Genomic DNA, 23282 nt, shown 5'->3' on the forward strand with positions numbered 1-23282 from the left:
CCAACAAAAAATAGATAATGAAAGCTTTTCAAAGTCGGCAAAAGTTTCTGACACACTTACTACTACTTCTTAGTACTGCAACTATTATGCAGCACACGATCCTCCAATGGAATTGTCGTGGGTTCCTTTCTAACTTAGATGATGTGAACGATCTCTTCGAGACGTATAATGCTACATGTTTTTGTCTTCAGGAAACATATTTGAACAACCAAACACAAAATCCACTGCGTAGACACAACATATTTCGAAGAGATCGAAGTGACGCCACCCGAGCATCTGGTGGTGTAGCGATCATCACACGACGATCTCTCCCAACAAAAGCAATTCACCTAGTTACAAACTTGGAAGCTGTAGCTGTGCAGGTGTGTTTAGACAGGATCGTCACCATCTGCTCGGTATACTTGCCGCCATCAGACACTATTACACAAAAAGAATTAGAAGATTTATGCAGCCAACTTCCAAGTCCTTTTATAGTTCTATGTGACTTTAATGCTCATAATCCACTTTGGGGCAGTACAAGAACTGACACTCGAGGGAAAATGTTAGAGAAATTTTTATTATCAACATCCATCTGTCTTTTAGACACAGGGGCACCTACATACATACATTCTTCAAGTCAGACTCTCTCAGCCTTAGACCTGTCTTTTTGCAGTCCATCCTTGTTTCAGGAGATAGAATGGACTGTAAAACAAAACCCACTTGGAAGTGACCACTTCCCAGTGGTGTTAAAATACCTTACTGTAGTCGGCACTCTGACGACACGCCCTCCCAGGTGGAAATTTGAAATAGCCGACTGGAGTCAGTTTTCTGAAAAATGTGACCTCTCTCTGATTCCTATTGATACGGTGACGATCGAGGAAGCTAGCAATCTTATTAGTAACATCATCCTCGATGCAGCAACACAATTCATTCCCCAGGCTTCTGGTCGTCTCCCAAAGCGATCTAAACCCTGGTGGAACAGTGAATGCGAGGAAACTCGCAAACTTCAAAATCGGGCATGGGGCACATTTCGGAGGTACCCCACATCACAAAATCTCCTACTTTTTAAAAAGGCAAGAGCAAAGGCCAGGTGGACACGCAAACAAGCTAAGCGGTCCTCTTGGCACGCCTTTGTATCGTCTCTGTCTTGTAACACCCCATCCAAAGTGGTATGGGACAGACTTCGCAAAATCAGAGGAGAACACATCAGTCATTCCGTCCCTCTTTTAGAAGTTAACGGTCAGGTATGTGAAAGCCTAGAAGAGCAGGCGAATGCGCTTGGGGAGCATTTCCAAAGAATTTCTGACTCATCTCATTATAGTAAAAACTTTCTTAAGATCAAAGACACTGCAGAAAAGAAGACAATTCGAATGAGTGGCGGGGACGACCATGGATATAATCAGCCGTTTACTATGATAGAGCTGCAGAGGTCATTATCTTCAGCAAAGGCTACCTCACCTGGTCCAGACCGAGTGACATATTCCATGCTTCAGCACTTGTCCGAAACATCAAAAGAATGCTTGCTTCGTTTCTTCAACCGAATCTGGGCAGACAGCACATTACCATCCGCATGGAAAACTGCCACCGTTGTTCCACTGTTAAAACCTGGAAAAGACCCTTCAAATCCAACTAGCTATCGACCTATCGCTCTCACAAGCTGCATCGGCAAAACATTTGAGCGTATGGTCAATGGTCGGCTCGTCCATTTTCTAGAGGAAAACAAATGTCTCTCTGAACTTCAGTGTGGTTTTCGTGCCGGGCGGTCCACAACGGACCACCTGGTTCGAGTAGAAACAATGATACGTGAAGCTTTCGTCCGAAGACAACACTGCCTCTCTGTTTTCTTTGATCTTGAGAAGGCATACGATACTGCTTGGCGGTATGGTATCCTACAAGACCTGTACTCTTTTGGGATCAGGGCGCGCATACTCAGGTGCGTCATGAACTTCCTACAAAACAGGACATGCCAAGTACGACTTGGAACGACGCTATCTCGTGTTCTGGTTCAAGAGAATGGAGTGCCACAGGGATCTGTCCTGAGTGTTACTCTCTTCCTTGTGAAAATCAATTCAGTAGCCAATGTAATTCCCTAATTCACGTTTGATAGCAAACTTACTTTCCTACCGCACATTAAGAGCCTTAAAACTAAATGCATCAAGTCCCTAAGCCTCTTAAAGGTGCTGTCACACAGATCCTGGGGCGCAGATCGTGACACGTTGCATAGAATTTACATTTCGACAGTGAGGTCAAGATTGGACTATGGGTGCATTGTCTATGGATCTGCCCGCGAATCTGCTCTCAAGATTTTGAACCCAGTTCACCACCAGGGGTTGCATTTAATAACTGGTGCCTTTCGTACATCACCAGTTGAGAGTCTATATGTCGAATCCAAGGAGTGGTCATTGGAGAGACGTAGGTTCTACCTCTCAGCATCATATGCGCTTAGAGTGAAAGGCTATCCAGAACATCCTGCACTCCAGTCTGTGAGGGAGACACGGTTTAAGCAGTTCTTTCTCACCAAACCCACAGTTATACCTCCTTTTAGTATGCGTGTGCTACAGGGAATCGAAACGTATGAGTTCATTGAGTATCACACACCAATTTTGCAAGCGTGTGTGGGAGCTCCGCCGTGGGACGTACTTCCAGAATGCAATTACTCTTTAGCTAAATATAACAAACATGGCACTCCACCATGTGTCCTCCAACAAGAATTCAGTTATGTAGCTGAAAGCTTTGGAGATCACACTGCTTTTTATACCGATGGGTCAAAGACACACACATCCGTTTCTTGTGCAATGGTTACTGAATCTTGCACGAAGTCTCAGCGGCTTCCAAACTCTGCATCAGTTTTTACTGCAGAGCTTTATGCAATAATCATGGCGCTTAGCTTCATCCTAGACCGTCAGATCAAGTCTTCGATCATCTACAGCGATTCACTCAGTTCTCTTAAAGCCATCTGTACAATACAGAAACAGAAAAATCACCTTGTATTAAGGGCCCGATATCTTGCAACCAAGGTAATCAAAAAAGGTCTCTGTTTAGGTTTTTGCTGGGTTCCCAGCCACGTTGGGATACCCGGCAATGAACTCGCAGATGCAGCAGATGCAGCTGCGCTCTCTACTGAAGTGAGCCTATTGGAGAGTCCCTCTCAAGACCTTAGGTCAGTCCTGAGGAGGAAAATTAATGTGAAATGGCAACAAGAGTGGGCTACACGAGAAAACAACAAGCTTTGGATGTCAAAAAACACAATTTTAGGAAGCATACCGAGTTTTAAAAATCGTCTCCATTCAGTAGTTTTTAGTCGCTTACGCATTGGTCACACACACCTCACACATGGTTTTTTACTGCGCCGGGAGGAACCACCGGAATGTACGCAGTGTGGGGAGCAGCTGTCTGTGCTGCACATCCTAATCACGTGTCCTGCACATGAACCTCATCGTCAGTATCACTTTAAAGAGCTTTACAAATATCAGTTGCCACTTCATCCAGCCTTGTTGTTGGGTGATGAGCCTCTTTTACCCTTCATGAGAGTTTTTAACTATTTTAAAGATATTGGCTATTTAAATACAATATAGTTTTACCCAGCTGCTCATGTATCTTGTTTTACTGTCTAAACATTTCTAAAACTATGGTTTTAGTTTAATCTTGCTGCTTTTACATTGTCACCAACCATCCCCATTGTCTTTTCACCATAGCTTTGGCGCACTATGACCCTAGTTGTCCGTGCGCCATAAAAACCTGAATCATCATCATCATCATCATTTCGCGTTTATGGCGCTTGATTTTTTATGCTATAGCTGAACTTCTTTTTTAGTTGTCTAAGTTGCTTCAAATAGATCTAGGAAATCCACCAGTGAAGAGGGTGAGGCGAGAGGTCGTCCACTTGCAGGCACGCATGAAGCGTCTTTGTCAGTACCTGCATCCGTGGGGCGCTCATATAGGATTTTTTCCCAAGGGGGGACAGCAAAGTGCTTCCAGTGGGGCAAAGCGTGCAACCACCTCACCTCTTTCCTTGGGGACAGTCCGGCGTCGGGAAATTGGCGCCCCCATCGCCCGGCAGCAGCCGCAGTAGCCCCCTCCTGCATTCACGGTTGGGTCGCCGCAGGAGGGAGACCCCCACGTATAGCTGTGCGTGGCTTTCCCGTGTCTGGGGAAAGGGGGATCCTGGCGGTTGAGTGGACCCGGAGGTTGTTTTGGACCCTTCGGGGCCCCTCCGGGAAAGCAACACACCGCTTTGGCCCCTGCTTCCCATAGTCGGGTGGTCCTGGAAGGCCCGGCCAGGAGTATTCAGCTAGTCACCATCTCACTTTCCATTGCTTTCTCTTTATCTTCTCCCCTCCTTGCTCCCCTCCTTTTTTCACCTTCTTTGGCGGCAAGGGTCAACCTTGGGCAGTTCTTTTCACTCTCCAGAAAGCTGCACTTGGGTATCATGCAGAGGTACCTGCTACTGCATGGTATGCAGTCCCTTGGTTGGGCTCCGTGGTGGGTGGCAGGACTTCTGCACCGAATGTCATTAGTTTTCTTATGGACAAAATCAACCCAAAAAAACCCGATCGGCGCCCGAAGAGGAGCCGCACCGAAGAACAAATGTTGAATTTCTTCGATCTAAGTCGTCCGGAACCTTGGTTTGCCAAGTTCCTGATACTTCACTCAGATGACGAAGCTAAACAACTATCCAAAGCATCTCCTTTTCTTGTTGCTAGGGCACTTGAAAACGTAATAGGAAAGTCCTTTCAGGCCAAGAAACTCAGCTCAGGAGACATTCAGGTGGAGGTCAACAACAAAGAACAAAGTATAGCACTGCAATCTCTAAAGAACATCGGGGAGATACCTGTCTCAGTTACAACACACCGAACACTGAACACCGTTAAGGGAGTCATTTCCGAAGAAGAGTTAATCGAGTGCAGCGAAACTGAAATTGAAGAGGGCCTGAAAGAGCAAGGTGTCGTCTCCACCAAACGTATAATTATGCGAAGAGATGGCAAAGAGATCCCGACAAAGCATATCATCCTGTCATTTAAGCTGCACACACTTCCTTCTACTATTAAAGCCGGTTATGTCAATTGCCATGTCAGGCCATTTATTCCAAACCCTCGTCGCTGTTTCAAATGCCAGCGCTTTGGGCACAGCTCCCAAGTCTGTCGAGGACAGTTGGTGTGTCCCAGATGTGCTGGCAAAGAACATACTCCTGAGTCGTGCACAAAAGACTTCCACTGTGCTAACTGTGATGGGGGGCACCCGGTCTATTCTCGGTCCTGCCCACGGTGGAAAGAAGAAAAAGAAATATTGAAAATAAAAACAGAACAGAACTTAAACTACAAAGCAGCACGAGCACAGCTCGAGTTCAGACAGAAAGGAAGTTTTTCCGACGTGGTGCGTAGGGGAGTGGCGCCACCGAGGAAGTCCGTGGAGACACAGACCTGTTTTTCGGGTTCTGAGTCTCCACTCTACACTCCCCAACCCGAGAAGGCTGGAGACACTCCGGTGTCTTCTGCCGTGACGGAGGCCAGCCGTTCAACTGGCCACAAAGAAACAGCCATGGCCTCCTCTAAGGTCGATGGCACACCGTCAGTTTGGGACGGGGTCGTAAAAGCCCCTTCCCAAAAAGGCACCCAAAGTATGGAGGTCGACGATGACGACTGCATGTCGCAGAAGTCATCGTCGAGCCTTCCCAGCATTCCTTCACAAGGGAAGGAAAAATGAGAAAAGGGACGAGGAAGGGGTTTCAAAGGGAATGATCAACAGAAACAACCCCCGCGAAGGGTCCAACCCCCCTAAATGGTACAAGTCTTTCATAGTCGGTGTCACCAAGTGCTGCGCCTTCTTTTCCTCCTTTTTAGTGTGACCGTTATGAACCACTTCCTCCAGTGGAACTGCCGTGGTTTACTGTCTAACTTAGACGACATTAACGATCTCTTCGACAAGTACAATGCAGCATGTTTCTGCCTCCAAGAAACATATTTAAACACACACACAACAAATCCAATTCGTAGACACAATGTATTTCGAAGAGATCGAACCAACGCCACTCGCGCATCTGGCGGTGTGGCTATCGTCACACGAGGAAATGTTCCGTCTAAAGAAGTCCACTTGGTTACAGACTTGGAAGCCGTAGCCGTGCAGATGTGTCTGGACAGAATTGTCACCATCTGCTCGGTCTATTTGCCACCATCAGGAAGTTTTGCACAGAGAGATATAGAACACTTAATCAGCCAACTTCCAACTCCATTTATACTCCTAGGCGACTTTAACGCCCACAATCTGCTTTGGGGCAGTGCAAGAACCGACAGCCGAGGGAAAATGTTGGAAAGGGTGTTGTTATCAACTTCCATCTGTATGTTAAATACAGGAGCACCGACGTACGTCCACTGTTCAAGTCAGTCGTTCTCGGTCCTAGATATATCACTGTGCAGTCCATCTCTATATCAAGATATAGAATGGAGCGTGGAAGAAAACCCACTTGGGAGTGATCACTTTCCAGTGGTCCTCAAATATATGTGTGCAGTCAATAGTCTGACAGCATGCCCCCCTAGATGGAAGCTGCAACATGCCGACTGGGACACATTCTCTAAAAGATGTGACCTGTCGTTAATCCCTGTGGAGAGGATGACGATTGAAGAGGCCAACAATGTAATTACCAACGTCATCCTCGATGCAGCAACACAATCCATTCCCCAGACTTCCGGTCGTCTACCGAAACGACCCAAGCCATGGTGGAACAGCGAGTGCAAGGAAACTCGTAAACTTCAAAATCGTGCGTGGGGTACATTTCGGAGGTACCCCACATCACAAAATCTTCTTTTGTTTAAAAAGGCGAGAGCCAAGGCCAGATGGACGCGGAAACAAGCAAAGCGGTCATCGTGGCACAACTTCGTGTCTTCCCTATCTCACAGTACCCCATCCAAAGTGGTGTGGGACAGACTTCGCAAAATCAGAGGAGAACACCGCAGTTATACAATCCCTCTCTTAGAAGTCAACGGGCAAGTGTGCGGAAGCCTTCAAGAACAGGCGGATGCGCTCGGACAACATTTTGAACGTGTCTCTGATTCATCCCACTACAGTCACGAATTTCTCAGAATAAAAACAAACGCTGAGAAACGAAAAATTCCCATGAGTGGTGGTGATGAGTACGTATACAATCAGCCATTCACGATGGTGGAGCTTCAGCGATCTCTATCCGCTGCTAAAGCCACTTCCCCGGGCCCAGACAGAGTAACCTACTCCATGCTGTGCCACCTGTCTGATGACTCAAAAAAATTATTGCTCCTTTTCTTTAACCGCGTTTGGGCAGAGGGAACATTACCAATATTATGGAAGACTGCGATTGTCATTCCCCTTCTCAAGCCAAGAAAAAAAGCATCGAATCCAGCCAGTTACAGACCTATCGCCCTTACGAGTTGTATTGGGAAGACGTTTGAGAGGATGGTCAATAACCGGCTGGTTCATCATCTGGAAGAAAATGATTTCCTTTCTGAATTTCAATGTGGTTTTCGAACGGGGTGCTCCACTTTGGATCACCTTGTTCGGCTAGAAACCACTATTCGTGAAGCCTTCGTCAGAAGACAACATTGCTTATCCGTTTTCTTTGACTTAGAGAAAGCGTATGACACCGCGTGGCGACATGGTATTCTGCAGGATCTTCACTCCTTTGGCGTGGAGGGCAGACTCCTTAGATGCATTTCAAACTTCCTCCAGCACAGATCCTTTAGAGTGCGACTGGGAACCACTCAATCCCGCCCGTTCGTACAAGAGAATGGTGTCCCGCAGGGATCCGTTCTCAGTGTTGTCTTATTTATTGTGAAAATCAACTCTGTGACCAATGTCATCCCACCCTCCATATCTTTCTCCTTGTACGTGGATGACATTCAAATATCTTGTTGCTCCACGAACCTGTCAATATGCGAACGACAGATGCAGGTGGCCATCAACAATATGGCCAAGTGGTCTTCATCAAATGGATTTAAATTTTCAGCTGAGAAAACTGTGTGTGTCCATTTCTCTAGGATTAGAGGACTGTTTTCACCACCTACACTCCAGCTTAACCAACAAGATATCCTTGTTCAACCAGAAGCCAAATTTCTTGGCATCACTTTTGACTCAAAGCTGACCTTCAAGGCTCATGTCCAAAACCTAAAGATAAAGTGTGTCAAGTCACTAAACATTCTAAAAATCATTTCGCACAGATCTTGGGGTGCAGACCAGGAAACACTGCACCAAGTGTATACTGCATGTATTCGCTCAAAACTTGATTATGGGTCATTTGTCTACGGCTCTGCTCGCGAGTCGGTGTTGAAAGCCCTGGACCCTGTCCATCACCAGGGGCTCAGGCTTGTGCTTGGCGCCTTCCGAACCACGACCTACTTAATAAGAGAACGACCAGTTCACTTGACCCCCCTTCCAGCGCCGGCTTTTTTGTTTCACATGTTTGCCGCAGGAGCATTGGTGGCGCTGCCGACATTCCCTACTTCAATGGGGGTTGTAGTGCTTATGCGGTAGCTTTCTACGGACTTCTTCGCATCCGCGTGCCTTATTTGTGCAGATATTTGTGCCTTCTTTTTTTGTTTTTTGCCAAACATATCGTAATCTTTACGCACCAAACCGCCACGAAGACCTCAGTTCACATGAGCATGGTTTATTCCGTAGTGCTTTTTTGCAAGGCAAGATGCCTCCTCGCGTAAAAAGCGAAAAAGTGTGCTGTCATCCATCTGAGATATTTCTCTAAAACCTTGCAATTCAGCTGCGGTCACTTTTACTTTGCCCCTTAACATATTACTAACATTCCTTCCTTTTCTTTTTGAGCATGTAGAAGAGATTTCCTACAACAATTCACTTTGGAGATACCGAGTGTGTACATACAGACGCACTTGTTCAGTGCGTGATGGAACCAACTTTAAATTAATCTTAAATTTAACTAACGGCATACAGGAGCGTATCGCCACAGGAAGAGCAGCAGGAACTGCTCTTAACCTATGGCCCTTTTTTACCAACAGTGGTTAACTCTGGACTAAGATCCAGCGTTGCGTGATCTGATGAATATTCCAGTGACAGTAACTTCCTTTAGTGTAGCATAGTTAAGCGTTAAATTCAAGTTAAGGGACCGTTGTTCTCGGTTCAAATGCTAATTGGTGATGGTGAAACCGGGCCTTAGTCTATCACTGAAGGACTGGAACCGAAGCGGATATCGGTTTGGTTACGGTTCAGTGTCAGAACTCTGAAAGCTGTTACAGGTAGGAGGCTCGCCGTTTTAATGCTTGTGGTTACCGGTAACCAAGCAGTTGAACCGGTACTTTTTCGGTTTTCTTTAGGATGTATCTGCTGGCCGCGTGGATGTCGCAGAAGCACGTTCAACGCCACTAATCAGAGTTGTAAAGAAATATATATCGCATCCAAAGCTGATCGCGTTCACGCGTGAGCATATTCTTATAAACCGGTAACCGAAATCACATAATTAGGTTCAGGTTGCGGCTTTGGTTAGTTGCGAATGGTGGATTGCAGATGTGGATATGGAAGAAATTTGGGTTCCAAGTCGTCTTCGGTTTGGCCCCGGTTTCAGTCCCTGCGCGCACTTCCACGTGCCAGAGCATGATTGTCTCCACTGCTGGATCGCCAATGAGTTGATTGGACAGCGATATGGGGGTGGTGAAAGGGCTCACTCTTGTCTGCCTCACAGATGTTACGACTAAAGCCCTGGAGGGAAACGCGTCCTGGGGCAACTTCAGTGGAATTGTGCGGAGATATGTCTAAACGTGTCTGATGAAAACCCACGAAAAAATCTACACTGCACATCCAGCTCCGGGACTCGAACCCGGGTACCTCCCAAGTTCTCCCAGGTATGGGGGAACTTGCTTTTCAAGGACGGCGTGGTATCAAATGAAGTACTGCGTACCAATATGTCATCGCACGAGAAAACAAAATAAACGGCGTCCATGTAAAGTATACCCCGACAAAACGAGCACAGGAGTCGATGTTGTACACTACAAATCAATATGGACATCGAAAAGATGTACACGAGTCAATACGAACACCATCTCGTCACATGTCCCAATGCGGAGTCCCCCTGTTTTAGGGAATGTGGGCAGCGCGCCAAGCGGGCGTTTCACCTGTGAGAGGAGGAAATTGCGAGGAGGTTCCGCGGACAGCCGCTCCATAGGGATTTGGGAAAGTGACCTGGTCGCTCTCTTATTAAGTAGGTCGTGTTCCGAACGTCCCCAGTACAGAGTCTGTATGTTGAATCGAAGGAATGCTCCTTGCAAAGACGGCGTTCTTACCTCGGTACGTCGTACGCACTTAGAATACGTAGCCTACCCCAAAATCCTGCCTCAACTTGCGTCAAGCACACACGTTTTAAACAGCTGTTTGTTAACAAGCCCTCTGTTGTCCCTCCATTCTCTTTACGAATTGCATCAGAGTTTGATTGTCATGGTTTCTCATCCTGTGACCTACAAGTTGTAGAGTGTAGCAGGAAGATCCCACCCTGGGAACCACCTTCAAGATATGACAATTCCTTGGCAAAACACAAGAAACGAGACACTGCTTCATCAGTACTTCAAGAAGAGTTTGCACACTTGAAAGACAGTTTTGATAACCATACTGAGATTTACACAGACGGGTCCAAGTCTAGTGCAGGTGTGAGTTGTGCCATGATTTGTGGCACGCACACAAGGTCTCATCGTATAAAAACCTCTGCATCGATTTTCACTGCCGAGGTTTACGCCATCATCTTGGCGCTCAACTACATCCTTCAAAATTCCATAAAGTCTTCGGTTGTATATACAGACTCCTTGAGCTCCATTAATGCAATCTGTAATCAGCACATAACAAAAAACTTTCTTGTGCAGCGTGCAAGATCTTTAGCCAGTTCGATAAGAACAAAGGGCTACTCTCTCATCCTATGCTGGGTGCCCAGCCATGTAGGCATCAAAGGAAATGAGTTGGCAGATCAAGCAGCTGCAGCTGCTCTCCAAAATAACATCACACCTTTTGATATGTCCGTGCAAGACATGAGATTGACACTCAAGAAATCACTGCACAGAATGTGGCAATCATTTTGGGACACACAAACAAATAACAAGCTCCACTTAATTAAACCTCAAATTCAGGATACAGGAGACCGGCTGGAAAACCGCCTGTTGTGCACTTTACGAGCAAGGTTACGTATAGGCCATACGTACCTTACACACGGGTTCTTACTTCGGGGAGAGGAGCCACCTCAGTGTGCGCACTGTGGTCAGCTCCTGTCTGTTGTACACATACTCATCGCATGCACACATCATGAAATCCATCGCAAACATCACTTCAGTGTATTTTATAAATACTTCTTACCTCTTCACCCAGCCCTATTGCTGGGTGAGGAGGCTCTCGTCCCTTTTAGAAGCGTCTTTGATTTCCTGAGAGACGTTGGCGTTATTAGCCTTCTGTAGTCTTACACGTATACACTCATCTTTTATTAGTCATCGTGTTTACTCTTAAATAACCATAACATCACCACTGTCTCAATCATACCTCAGTTTATGGCGCATTATGATCTTTGTTGTCAATGCGCCATTAAACTCCCAATCATCATCATCAACCTTGGGGACAGACGCTGCGGACTGTGCAGGTGTTTACAGGTTCACATTATTATGACATACGAGAACAAAAGAAATAGTGCACAGTTTTCACAAGTGACCGTGCCCCTCTCTCGGTACACCCATGCCTGCGTCACCAAGACACAAGCCGCGGGAGATTTAAAAACACGTCACTATTTAAGCACTAAAATTCACGAATTTTCTCCGTCTGTCCAAGTCAGTTTAGCGAACGAACGCCACATTTTAGCGCTGTTAGGCTTAGCAAGGTGAACACGACTGAATAGCATGTTGGTTAGTTTATTACTAGGTTAGTCTAACTTCGCTGTTGGCAGTTTCCCGCGCGCGACTGTGCATTTTATAGTCAGATAACATTTATTTACAGTAGTTTATTTTGCAACGGGGATTTCTGTCGGAGGTACACCAAAGTTCAGTTCACATAAAAAAAAGTCAAGTGTATGAGCACCATAAACGAGAAATAAAATCACATCACATAAGAACGCGAAATAACATTACATATAAGTGCGATGAAAGAGGCGGTGAGCAATTGACCGGCTTCAGTGGTTCTGTGGTGAGCAATTGTCCGGTGAGCAATTGTCCGTGTTGTATAGTGTAGAAGCAGATAGTCATAGTACTTTTGCTTGCAGGTACTCCGAGTTCGTGCCTACAGATGGTCATCGAGTCTCTGGTCTTCACTTCAAGAATGGTGAGAAGACATATATGGACCATACCCCAACAGTGTTTCCACTAAAGCCCAGTGTTGACAGAGTTTCTCGGTACGGTTCCAGAAAAAAAAAGAGTCACAGCAATTGGTAATATTTTTTAATATGGGATTTTTATATATCATACAGTCGAACCTCCATATAACGAAATCGCAAATGATCGAGCATTCCTTCGTTACAGAGAGCAATTCGCTACATCGAACATGCCAAAATGGTGCCGACCTATTTTGGGCTACAGTCGTAAAAGTGCACCAAAAATACGCACGGGACGCTTGTTTACGAAATACCGAACTATTTATTGCACAAATTAGTTGCCGTACTTACGACCCCATTCAGGTTGACACAAAAAAGTCTGTTAGCTTCGTCTGGACCGTTCTCTGTAGTGTCGGCAGCACACAGCGTTCATAAACCGAGACAGCTTCCAGGGCCTTCTCCTGATCATCCAGTGCACTGGCGTACCGTCGCAGAGTGTCTATAGCGGTAACTACCTCAGCAGCTGCTGGCTGGGGTTCCTCCTCTGGATCACTGTCTTCATTTTCCGCAGCATCACGCAGAGAGTCGATGATTTCGTCATCGTTCATCTCCTCAGTAGCCACAACACAGTCGTCGACAGCGAGGAAGTCTGAGAGCCCCACGCCCGCTGGCACAGAGTCTTCGCGTTCCTGTAGGGATTCCCAAGCAGAGACAAACTCAGGTGGTGGCTCCGTAGCGTCTTCGACTTCTTCGACTGCCGCTGTGTCTTCAACAGCAGTAAATCCTGCTTTCCGGAAGCAGTTCGTGATCGTTGTGGACGTCGTTGACTGCCATGCCGCTGCCACCATTTCCACCGCATGTGACACTTCCACTTTCGTTGGAAGGTCGAGCCTCAGGTTAAAAAGCAGCCAGTCAATCAGGCGATGTCTGTAGGCACACTTGAGGCTGTTAATAATTCCCTGGTCCAAAGGCTGAATGAGAGACGTGCAGTTGGCAGGAAAAAAGCGTAGGTCCACGTTGCTCAGTCGCAAGTCTCCCACATGGTGTGCAGAGCAGTTGTCAACAAGCAAGCAGACATTCCGTCCACTTTTTTTCACATCTGCGTTGAATTCGTGAAGCCATTCTGTAAAGATGGTCCGTGTCATACACGCCTTCACATTCGCGGTGTACTTCACAGGTATTCTCGTCGCCTTCTTGAACGACCGTGGTCTTTCACTCTTCCCGATGACCAGCGGGACACGCTTATCACTCCCGTCCATATTCGTGCAGAGCAGAATGGTCAGACGTAGCTTACTCTGTTTTCCGCCATGACAGCGGTCGCCTTTATGTGCCAATGTCTTCTTTGGCAGCATTTGAAAGAACAACCCGGTTTCATCGGCGTTATAGATGTCGCACGGCTCGTAAGTTGCCAGGATCTCCGGCAAGCAATCCTGGCTCCACGCCGATGCCCCCTTCATATCCGCTGCTGATGACTCTCCGCTTGCAGTCTTCCCGACGATCATATGCCTTGTTTTGAACTTCTGCAGCCACCCGGTGCTTGCCTTAAAATCATCACAACCCAGCAAGCAAGCGAAGTCCTTCGCCTTTTGCTGGATGACAGCACCACTTACGGGGATGTTTTTGGCTCTTATGTCCGTGAACCATTTAAACACGGCTTTGTCCACATCTTCGAAGGTGGCAGCCTTCAACTTCATTCGTTTGCCACTGCAGGCTCCAGAACTTGCGGCCTTCAGCAGGTTCTCCTTCGCCTTCAGTATCGTTGATAGCGTACTCGGTGGGATGCTGTACCGTGAAGCGACGTCTTTCTTCTTCTCCCCGTTGGAGACAGCATCGATGATGGCAATTTTGTCGTCCAGTGACACCGCCTTTCGCTTTTGGGCCGCGCTCATAGCAAAGCCGATACGTGTACTACAGGGAGGACGCACGAAACGGTAATGGCGACGTACGGCAGGCAAGTGGAGCAGTGTACAACAGCGTGGCGTGGCTTTCGACAACACACGTGATGCGGAGAGGGAGCAGCTCCCGCTCTGTCAATCCTGCCAATGATCTTAGGCCTTCGCTTTCACGTGACAATCTCCACAACCAATTACGACACTCGCGATCGCCCTCTCTCTCTCCCTCCCTCCCGTGGCGGGGAGGAAGCATGAATCATCAAGCGATGAGGCTGGTGGTGCTGTGTAATGGCGGATTTTTGCTGTCTTCCGACTTCGTTACACAGAATATTCAAATGAAAATGCTTCATTATGGGGAATGCAAAAATACATTGATGCCTATGGAGACATGTATGTGCAACAGACTTTTTTCGTTACGTAGAGGATTTCGTTACATGGACGTTCGCTACATCGAGGTCCGACTGTATATGCTTTTGTGGTGACCTATAAACACATAGTCTCGCTCATTTATTATTAGGAGCCCGAGTTGGTTGAGGATGAGGCCATGAACGAGGCTGAAGAAAGGGCTTCGTAACCTGTTCCATTCACAGATGACGTGACATCCTACCCAGAGCAGGGCAGGGATCACAATTACGGACTTCCACCAGAGACAAATGATGACCCCCGAACAATGCTCCTTCGGCAGAGGAACATCATAGAACAGCTCATAGGAAGAGAAGAGTAACTTCAGCCTTGGGCCTTCAGTACATGACTTGCGTTTGGGAAAAGCCTTCATGTGTTGTGACATACACTAGAGCATAGAGGCAACAGTAAACATGTTTGCAGACTCCGAGACCACCCGCACTACACTTACAGGCCCCCCAGCGGATATTTCCAGTTGCTTTGTCAATCACTGCCCTCACTCCATAGGTAAGAGAGATCTGCATGCTTGCAAGTATATCGGCCCGGACCAGTGTATCTGGGCTGCAATGATCTTCGAAAAACTCCAGCTCCTGAACGTGATCAGACGTGACGAGCCGCAAGCCATCATCCTTGTGCTTTCCGGCTCCATGCTTTTCAGTTTACCTACAAGAAAGCACGTCACTGAAATGTTAAAAATGATACTTTCCAATGTTTGATAGTATGATACGTATCAAGGGTCCATAATCCTGTATTACAATAAAACAGTTCTCGTACTGCGTGTGGAACATGTCCATCCTCCTTCGTTTTTCCACTGCTGTAGTGACCTATAAGGGGAGGGTGAAGTAGGCTTCTCTCGTTGCACCTGGAAAATGCAGAAGTAGAGGTTGAAACAGTTTATCATGCCGATTAGTATAACTGGCGTGTTCTCTTCAAACAGAAGCAGCAACGAGGTATTCCCGTTTATTATTTCTCCATTTCGTCGTGTAGCACCGCATTGTTTATGTGCCGGTCACTGCTACATTCGCAAGTGCGCCATTTCGCAGTGTGCGCAGCGGAATGTATCTTGCGATGGCTAAACTTGCTAAACACACAGCCGAAAGCGCACGGAATAGACAGTGTGTGTGTGTAATCGGATAGCCGAGAGGTCTGCCTGCCCGATATGGCGGCACAGTGCTGTTAATAAAACCATCGATGAAAAAATAATAAATTCATACATCATGCGAATACCACTCCCAAACAAACTACATACCTGTTTGAACATCGCAGGGCTGTGACAGCTGATTTCTTGATGTCGCCAATGTGCAGCCGCAAGTGGTGTCTATTGGGACGGATTGGGCCAAGCGTACAATGTCAACCTGTGCAAATTATGAACAAACCCTCCGCATGCAAAAGCGAGTCAAGACAGGTGCGAGTCCGAGCACCTCTACGTTGGAGCAGCGCGGAAAGAACTACAAATATGGCGTCGATGGAATTCCCCCATGTTGCGCGCGCACGCGCACAGTGGCTGGTGAAATCGGCTTATTAAAAGTTAATTATTCAAAGTTAATTAGGACATTGCCTTAGGAGTTTGCTGGTGCCCTCTTAAGGAGTGCCCTTCAGCGTATACTAGATTGCAACTGGCCTCATCTCGAAAAAGGTGATTTATATATATTTAAAAAAATTATGTTTGCATTTAGCTGGAGTACCCTATATACATTGTTCACATTTCACTGTTCACATTACATACATATGCTAGTCCGCTGACCCATCCGCAGCTGCCTTGGCTGCCCGAACGTGCTTTGGTCCCTTTTCGTGCACCCTTTGTAGTAAAGTGCCACACGTTGGGCGCATCGTGCCAATCTCCTCGCCCTCCCCAGCCCGGTCCATTCGGAGGATGCCCTCGAACACAGGTCCTAGCACCCCTCACTTGGATGCCACAGGCTGGGAGGTCCAGGGCACGTTCCATCCAAGGACAACCGCATTGCCGTTGTTTCCTGTGTAGGCCAACTCAACACTTCCACTGGGGAGGACGGCAGACTGAGGCTTACGTACTATCTATAGCCTTGTATGCTAGAAGAGCCCTTGAGGCCACACTCACTAAGAGCTAGGATAAGAATCTGATCTTTCTTGAGGAAGACGGCGACTTGTAACTTTCCCTGAAGGCCCCTGCAGTTCCAGTGTACAACATCAGGGGTAGGTTGGCTTGGTGCTGATGTACTATCCATGTTGAAGGGGATGCTCCATGCGTCCAGGTGTGTCCAGGCATGTTTTGGTGATTCAGGCAGCAAAGATGCCTGTGATGGCACCCTGGAAGGGGATGACCAATGAAAGGAGGGAACGCAAGGTGGCTGGTAGGGTGGGACACTCCGCTATGGCTTTTATGACCGTGAAGGCAATGCTGATGAGAGATATTATGATAGTCTGATGTGCTGGTGTCGCCTCTCTAGCCGTATGATCATCAGGCATGTTGCTGAGCCGCGATTTTGCCGTGGCTGACTAGAAGCAGGGAGACCTGTAGCCTTGTGTGCATTCTTAACCTTTGCGGGCTGAATGTTGTTGGCCTTGCTGTGACCCTCAACAACATTGCTGTACAAAACGTTCCGAGGTCTAGCAGACGCCCTTTCGGTTGCTGTGGTCTTTTGTCGGACGTCCGCCCTTGGCTCGGTTGCTGAGCCTTTGTCGTCTCCATTGCTTTGTGGTGATGAGACCATGGATGTTGATATATGGGGGCAGAGTTCTTTCGCTGCCGAAGTAGCGTCCATGCCTTACTTGTTGGGATTTGCTTCTTTACGCTGAGGCGAAGTGTGGCAGTCTGGAGTTGCTAAACGGTGCAAAACTTGTCCAACCCAGAGTGGGCTTTTTCACAGTTGGCATACTTTGTCAAAGATTTATTGGGGCATTCACTCACGACATTAGTCTGACGCCCCCGCAGGGGGCACTGGCTTCGGCCGGTGTTTGGTGAGTGGCGCCACCACGGACCCTAGCCCCCAGTCCCAAGGTGTTATCCGTACCGTGCCGAGGGGATGAAAGGCGAAGGGTAGAAGCCTTGAACGGTGGCGGTCGGGGTCTTGGTCAAGCTCCGGCCGATGGGTTGTCGAAACTCCGGGACCTTCCCGTATGTATGAGTATGAAGTACGGGCGACTCTTTGGAATACTCGTTTCAACAAACCTGTATGGGTAAATTTTCTTCTCCTCTTGAGATCGTGGCCGCAAAGCGACCACGGACCGAAGTTTCACAAAGTTCATATAAACAGTTCATTGCCAAGTATATAGTACTGTCTAGTGAAGACCCTGAAAAAGAGAAAAACGTACCACTAGGAAAGATGTCACCATTTTTTATTGAAAAAGCGGTGGCGTCCCTGTCTAAAAATATCACTGAAATAAAACGTATCAGATCTGGTGACTTGCTCATAAAATGCACGAATGAGAAAGACTGCAACCGCATATTAAATGCTCATGAAATGATGGGAGTAAAGATTGCAGCTTCGATGCATAAAACACTAAACACTTGCAGGGGTGTCATCTCAGTCTTCGAGCTGGTTGACGTGCCACCTGAAGAAATCTTGATGGAGCTCAGGGACCAGGATGTCGTTGATGTACGCAAAATCAAAATCCGTAAAAATGGGGAGTACATCACCACACGAAACATAGTACTGACTTTTGACAGGCCCACACTTCCAACAAAACTAAAAGTAGGCTACTTGTCAGTAGACGTCCGACCTTACATTCCGAACCCGTTGCGCTGTTTTCGGTGCAACAGGTTTGGACATGCTGCAGACGGGTGCCGCGGCTCTGCTTGTTGTGCACGGTGTGGAAAGAGTGACCATGAGACCAAAGAATGCAAAGGGCCAGACTGCTGTGTCAATTGTTCTTCCAACCACCCATCCTACTCGAGGTCATGTACAAAGTGGAAATATGAAAAAGAAGTCCTGCACGTTAAGGTTACACAGAACATCAGTTACCCAGAAGCCAGGAAAAAAGTAGCTCCCATCTTTTTCGAAAAATCCTTTGCCACAGCCGTAAAACAGAAAGTAAAACTAGTAACACAGTTCACACAGACCGAGCAATCACTGCTGATAGAGACAACCACAAAAGAAGTCCAGGGAGGTGCACGTCCACCTCCAGTCCCCGAAACTCCAGTGGCGTCCCTAACACCGACGCCACTTCTGTCCTCACAGTCCACGGAGACCACATCCATGGACTGCGAGGACGAGACGAGCTCTGAGCGCTCCTTCGCGAGCACGAGCTCCCAAGTCCTTCAAAAGAATAGAGCTAGTCTGTCGGGGAGTGGGTCACTCCCTGACATATCTGACAAGGAGCTTGCGGCTGCGCGGAAGAAACCCACAAGGCCGCGGGTCACACCTCCAACAAAAAATAGGTAATGAAAGCTTTTCAAAGTCGGCAAAAGTTTCTGACACACTTACTATTACTTCTTAGTACTGCAACTATTATGCAGCACACGATCCTCCAATGGAATTGTCGTGGGTTCCTTTCTAACTTAGAGGATGTGAACGATCTCTTCGAGACGTATAATGCTACATGTTTTTGTCTTCAGGAAACATATTTGAACAACCAAACACAAAATCCACTGCGTAGACACAACATATTTCGAAGAGATCGAAGTGACGCCACCCGAGCATCTGGTGGTGTAGCAATCATCACACGACGATCTCTCTCAACAAAAGCAATTCACCTAGTTACAAACTTGGAAGCTGTAGCTGTGCAGGTGTGTTTAGACAGGATCGTCACCATCTGCTCGGTATACTTGCCGCCATCAGACACTATTACACAAAAAGAATTAGAAGATTTATGCAGCCAACTTCCAAGTCCTTTTATAGTTCTAGGTGACTTTAATGCTCATAATCCACTTTGGGGCAGTACAAGAACTGACACTCGAGGGAAAATGTTAGAGAAATTTTTATTATCAACATCCATCTGTCTTTTAAACACAGGGGCACCTACATACATACATTCTGCAAGTCAGACTCTCTCAGCCTTAGACCTGTCTTTTTGCAGTCCACCCTTGTTTCAGGAGATAGAATGGACTGTAAAACAAAACCCACTTGGAAGTGACCACTTCCCAGTGGTGTTAAAATACCTTACTCTAGTCGACACTCTGACGACACGCCCTCCCAGGTGGAAATTTGAAATAGCCGACTGGAATCAGTTTTCTGAAAAATGTGACCTCTCTCTGATTCCTATTGATACGGTGACGATCGAGGAAGCTAGCAATCTTATTAGTAACATCATCCTCGATGCAGCAACACAATTCATTCCCCAGGCTTCTGGTCGTCTCCCAAAGCGACCTAAACCCTGGTGGAACAGTGAATGCGAGGAAACTCGCAAACTTCAAAATCGGGCATGGGGCACATTTCGGAGGTACCCCACATCACAAAATCTCCTACTTTTTAAAAAGGCAAGAGCAAAGGCCAGGTGGACACGCAAACAAGCTAAGCGGTCCTCTTGGCACGCCTTTGTATCGTCTCTGTCTTGTAACACCCCATCCAAAGTGGTATGGGACAGACTTCGCAAAATCAGAGGAGAACACATCAGTCATTCCGTCCCTCTTTTAGAAGTTAACGGTCAGGTATGTGAAAGCCTAGAAGAGCAGGCGAATGCGCTTGGGGAGCATTTCCAAAGAATTTCTGACTCATCTCATTATAGTAAAAACTTTCTTAAGATCAAAGACACTGCAGAAAAGAAGACAATTCGAATGAGTGGCGGGGACGACCATGGATATAATCAGCCGTTTACTATGATAGAGCTGCAGAGGTCATTATCTTCAGCAAAGGCTACCTCACCTGGTCCAGACCGAGTGACATATTCCATGCTTCAGCACTTGTCCGAAACATCGAAAGAATGCTTGCTTCGTTTCTTCAACCGAATCTGGGCAGACAGCACATTACCATCCGCATGGAAAACTGCCACCGTTGTTCCACTGTTAAAACCTGGAAAAGACCCTTCAAATCCAACTAGCTATCGACCTATCGCTCTCACAAGCTGCATCGGCAAAACATTTGAGCGTATGGTCAATGTTCGGCTCGTCCATTTTCTAGAGGAAAACAAATGTCTCTCTGAACTTCAGTGTGGTTTTCGTGCCGGGAGGTCCACAACGGACCACCTGGTTCGAGTAGAAACAATGATACGTGAAGCTTTCGTCCGAAGACAACACTGCCTCTCTGTTTTCTTTGATCTTGAGAAGGCATACGATACCGCTTGGCGGTATGGTATCCTACAAGATCTGTACTCTTTTGGGATCAGGGGGCGCATACTTCGGTGCGTCATGAACTTCCTACAAAACAGGACATTCCAAGTACGACTTGGAACGACGCTATCTCGTGTTCTGGTTCAAGAGAATGGAGTGCCACAGGGATCTGTCCTGAGTGTTACTCTCTTCCTTGTAAAAATCAATTCAGTAGCCAATGTAATTCCTCGTTCCATGTCATGCTCCTTATACGTAGATGACATTCAAATATCATATTCTTCTACAAATCTAGCAATATGCGAGCGTCAGATGCAGCTAGCTCTAAACAAGCTTACCACATGGTCCCTCGAAAATGGGTTTAAGTTCTCGCACGAGAAAACTGTCTGTGTTCACTTCTCTAGGGTCAGAGGAATGCTTCCTTCACCTACTCTTAAGCTGAATGGGCAGGACCTCACTGTTAAGAGTGAGCACAAATTTCTTGGGGTCACGTTTGATAGCAAACTTACTTTCCTACCGCACATTAAGAGCCTTAAAACTAAATGCATCAAGTCCCTAAGCCTCTTAAAGGTGCTGTCACACAGATCCTGGGGCGCAGATCGTGACACGTTGCATAGAATTTACATTTCGACAGTGAGGTCAAGATTGGACTATGGGTGCATTGTCTATGGATCTGCCCGCGAATCTGCTCTCAAGATTTTGAACCCAGTTCACCACCAGGGGTTGCGTTTAATAACTGGTGCCTTTCGTACATCACCAGTTGAGAGTCTATATGTCGAATCCAAGGAGTGGTCATTGGAGAGACGTAGGTTCTACCTCTCAGCATCATATGCGCTTAGAGTGAAAGGCTATCCAGAACATCCTGCGCTCCAGTCTGTGAGGGAGACACGGTTTAAGCAGTTCTTTCTCAGCAAACCCACAGTTATACCTCCTTTTAGTATGCGTGTGCTACAGGGAATCGAAACGTATGAGTTCATTGAGTATCACACACCAATTTTGCAAGCGTGTGTTGGAGCTCCGCCGTGGGATGTACTTCCAGAATGCAATTACTCTTTAGCTAAATATAACAAACATGGCACTCCACCATGTGTCCTCCAACAAGAATTCAGTTATGTAGCCGAAAGCTTTGGAGATCACACTGCTTTTTATACCGATGGGTCAAAGACACACACATCCGTTTCTTGTGCAATGGTTACTGAATCTTGCACGAAGTCTCAGCGGCTTCCAAACTCTGCATCAGTTTTTACTGCAGAGCTATATGCAATAATCATGGCGCTTAGCTTCATCCTAGACCGTCAGATCAAGTCTTCGATCATCTACAGCGATTCACTCAGTTCTCTTAAAGCCATCTGTACAATGCAGAAACAGAAAAATCACCTTGTATTAAGGGCCCGATATCTTGCAACCAAGGTAATCAAAAAAGGTCTCTGTTTAGGTTTTTGCTGGGTTCCCAGCCACGTTGGGATATCCGGCAATGAACTCGCAGATGCAGCAGCTGCAGCTGCGCTCTCTTCTGAAGTGAGCCTATTGGAGAGTCCCTCTCAAGACCTTAGGTCAGTCCTGAGGAGGAAAATTAATGAGAAATGGCAACGAGAGTGGGCTACACGAGAAAACAACAAGCTTTGGATGTCAAAAAACACAATTTTAGGAAGCATACCGAGTTTTAAAAATCGTCTCCATTCAGTAGTTTTTAGTCGCTTACGCATTGGTCACACACACCTCACACATGGTTTTTTACTGCGCCGGGAGGAACCACCGGAATGTACGCAGTGTGGGGAGCAGCTGTCTGTGCTGCACATCCTAATCACGTGTCCTGCACATGAACCTCATCGTCAGTATCACTTTAAAGAGCTTTACAAATATCAGTTGCCACTTCATCCAGCCTTGTTGTTGGGTGATGAGCCTCTTTTACCCTTCATGAGAGTTTTTAACTATTTTAAAGATATTGGCTATTTAAATACAATATAGTTTTACCCAGCTGCTCATGTATCTTGTTTTACTATCTAAACTTTTCTAAAACTATGGTTTTAGTTTAATCTTGCTGCTTTTACATTGTCACCAACCATCCCCATTGTCTTTTCACCATAGCTTTGGCGCACTATGACCCTAGTTGTCCGTGCGCCATAAAAACCTGAATAATCATCATCATTAGTCTGACGCGAACATAAGACACTTAGTAAGGCGTGGACACGAAGTGCCAACGTGTTCAAACCGTCCACACTTGTAGCACTGGGTGGGCTTTGACCGGCATTCACTCACAGGAAATGGGGTCGCACCAACATACACTGAGTGGGGCCTGGGTCCTCTCGCGAAGACTAGTTCAAAGCGTCACTTTTTGCTAGTCGTTTCAATCTGGTGATAGTCACGCCCGATCGCAGACGCTGCGCGAGGTCGGTATAATTCAGAGAGGTTTCTGAGACACTAATGACACCCACTGTGGCCTGTTTGGCGGCCGGTGGAAACGCACTGGCTGTAGCACACAGACGCCTGAGACCAAGCAGTTTGTTTACCCCTCCCTGGGTTTTGACACCCACTGCTATAATGTTTTTAGCTCGATTCACACGGATTT

General features: G+C 46.9%; 1 protein-coding gene and 1 long non-coding RNA gene across 2 annotated transcripts in view; both read left to right on the forward strand.

The window, feature by feature from the left end:
* The window catches only part of LOC135374369 (uncharacterized), a 63819-nt gene extending 48509 nt beyond the window's left edge, over positions 1–15310 (forward strand). Inside the window, exons 4-5 of the long non-coding RNA XR_010416866.1 lie at positions 12191–12355; positions 14648–15310. This is a non-coding gene — a long non-coding RNA (uncharacterized LOC135374369). The remainder of the gene's footprint in view (positions 1–12190; positions 12356–14647) is intronic.
* Positions 15311–17975: 2665 nt separating this feature from the next.
* Positions 17976–18893, forward strand: LOC135392118 (uncharacterized). Its single transcript, XM_064622801.1, has one exon. It carries the CDS (start codon positions 17976–17978, stop codon positions 18891–18893), a length of 918 nt encoding a protein of 305 aa, XP_064478871.1.
* The last annotated feature ends 4389 nt before the right edge of the window (positions 18894–23282 follow it).

This window comes from Ornithodoros turicata, chromosome 1 (genome assembly GCF_037126465.1).
Source record: "Ornithodoros turicata isolate Travis chromosome 1, ASM3712646v1, whole genome shotgun sequence".
Taxonomy (NCBI): domain Eukaryota; kingdom Metazoa; phylum Arthropoda; class Arachnida; order Ixodida; family Argasidae; genus Ornithodoros; species Ornithodoros turicata.

Coding starts and splice junctions, on each gene's coding strand:
- LOC135392118 (XM_064622801.1), top strand. CDS start 17,976: ATGGGAGTAAAGATTGCAGCTTCGATGCATAAAACACTAAACACTTGC.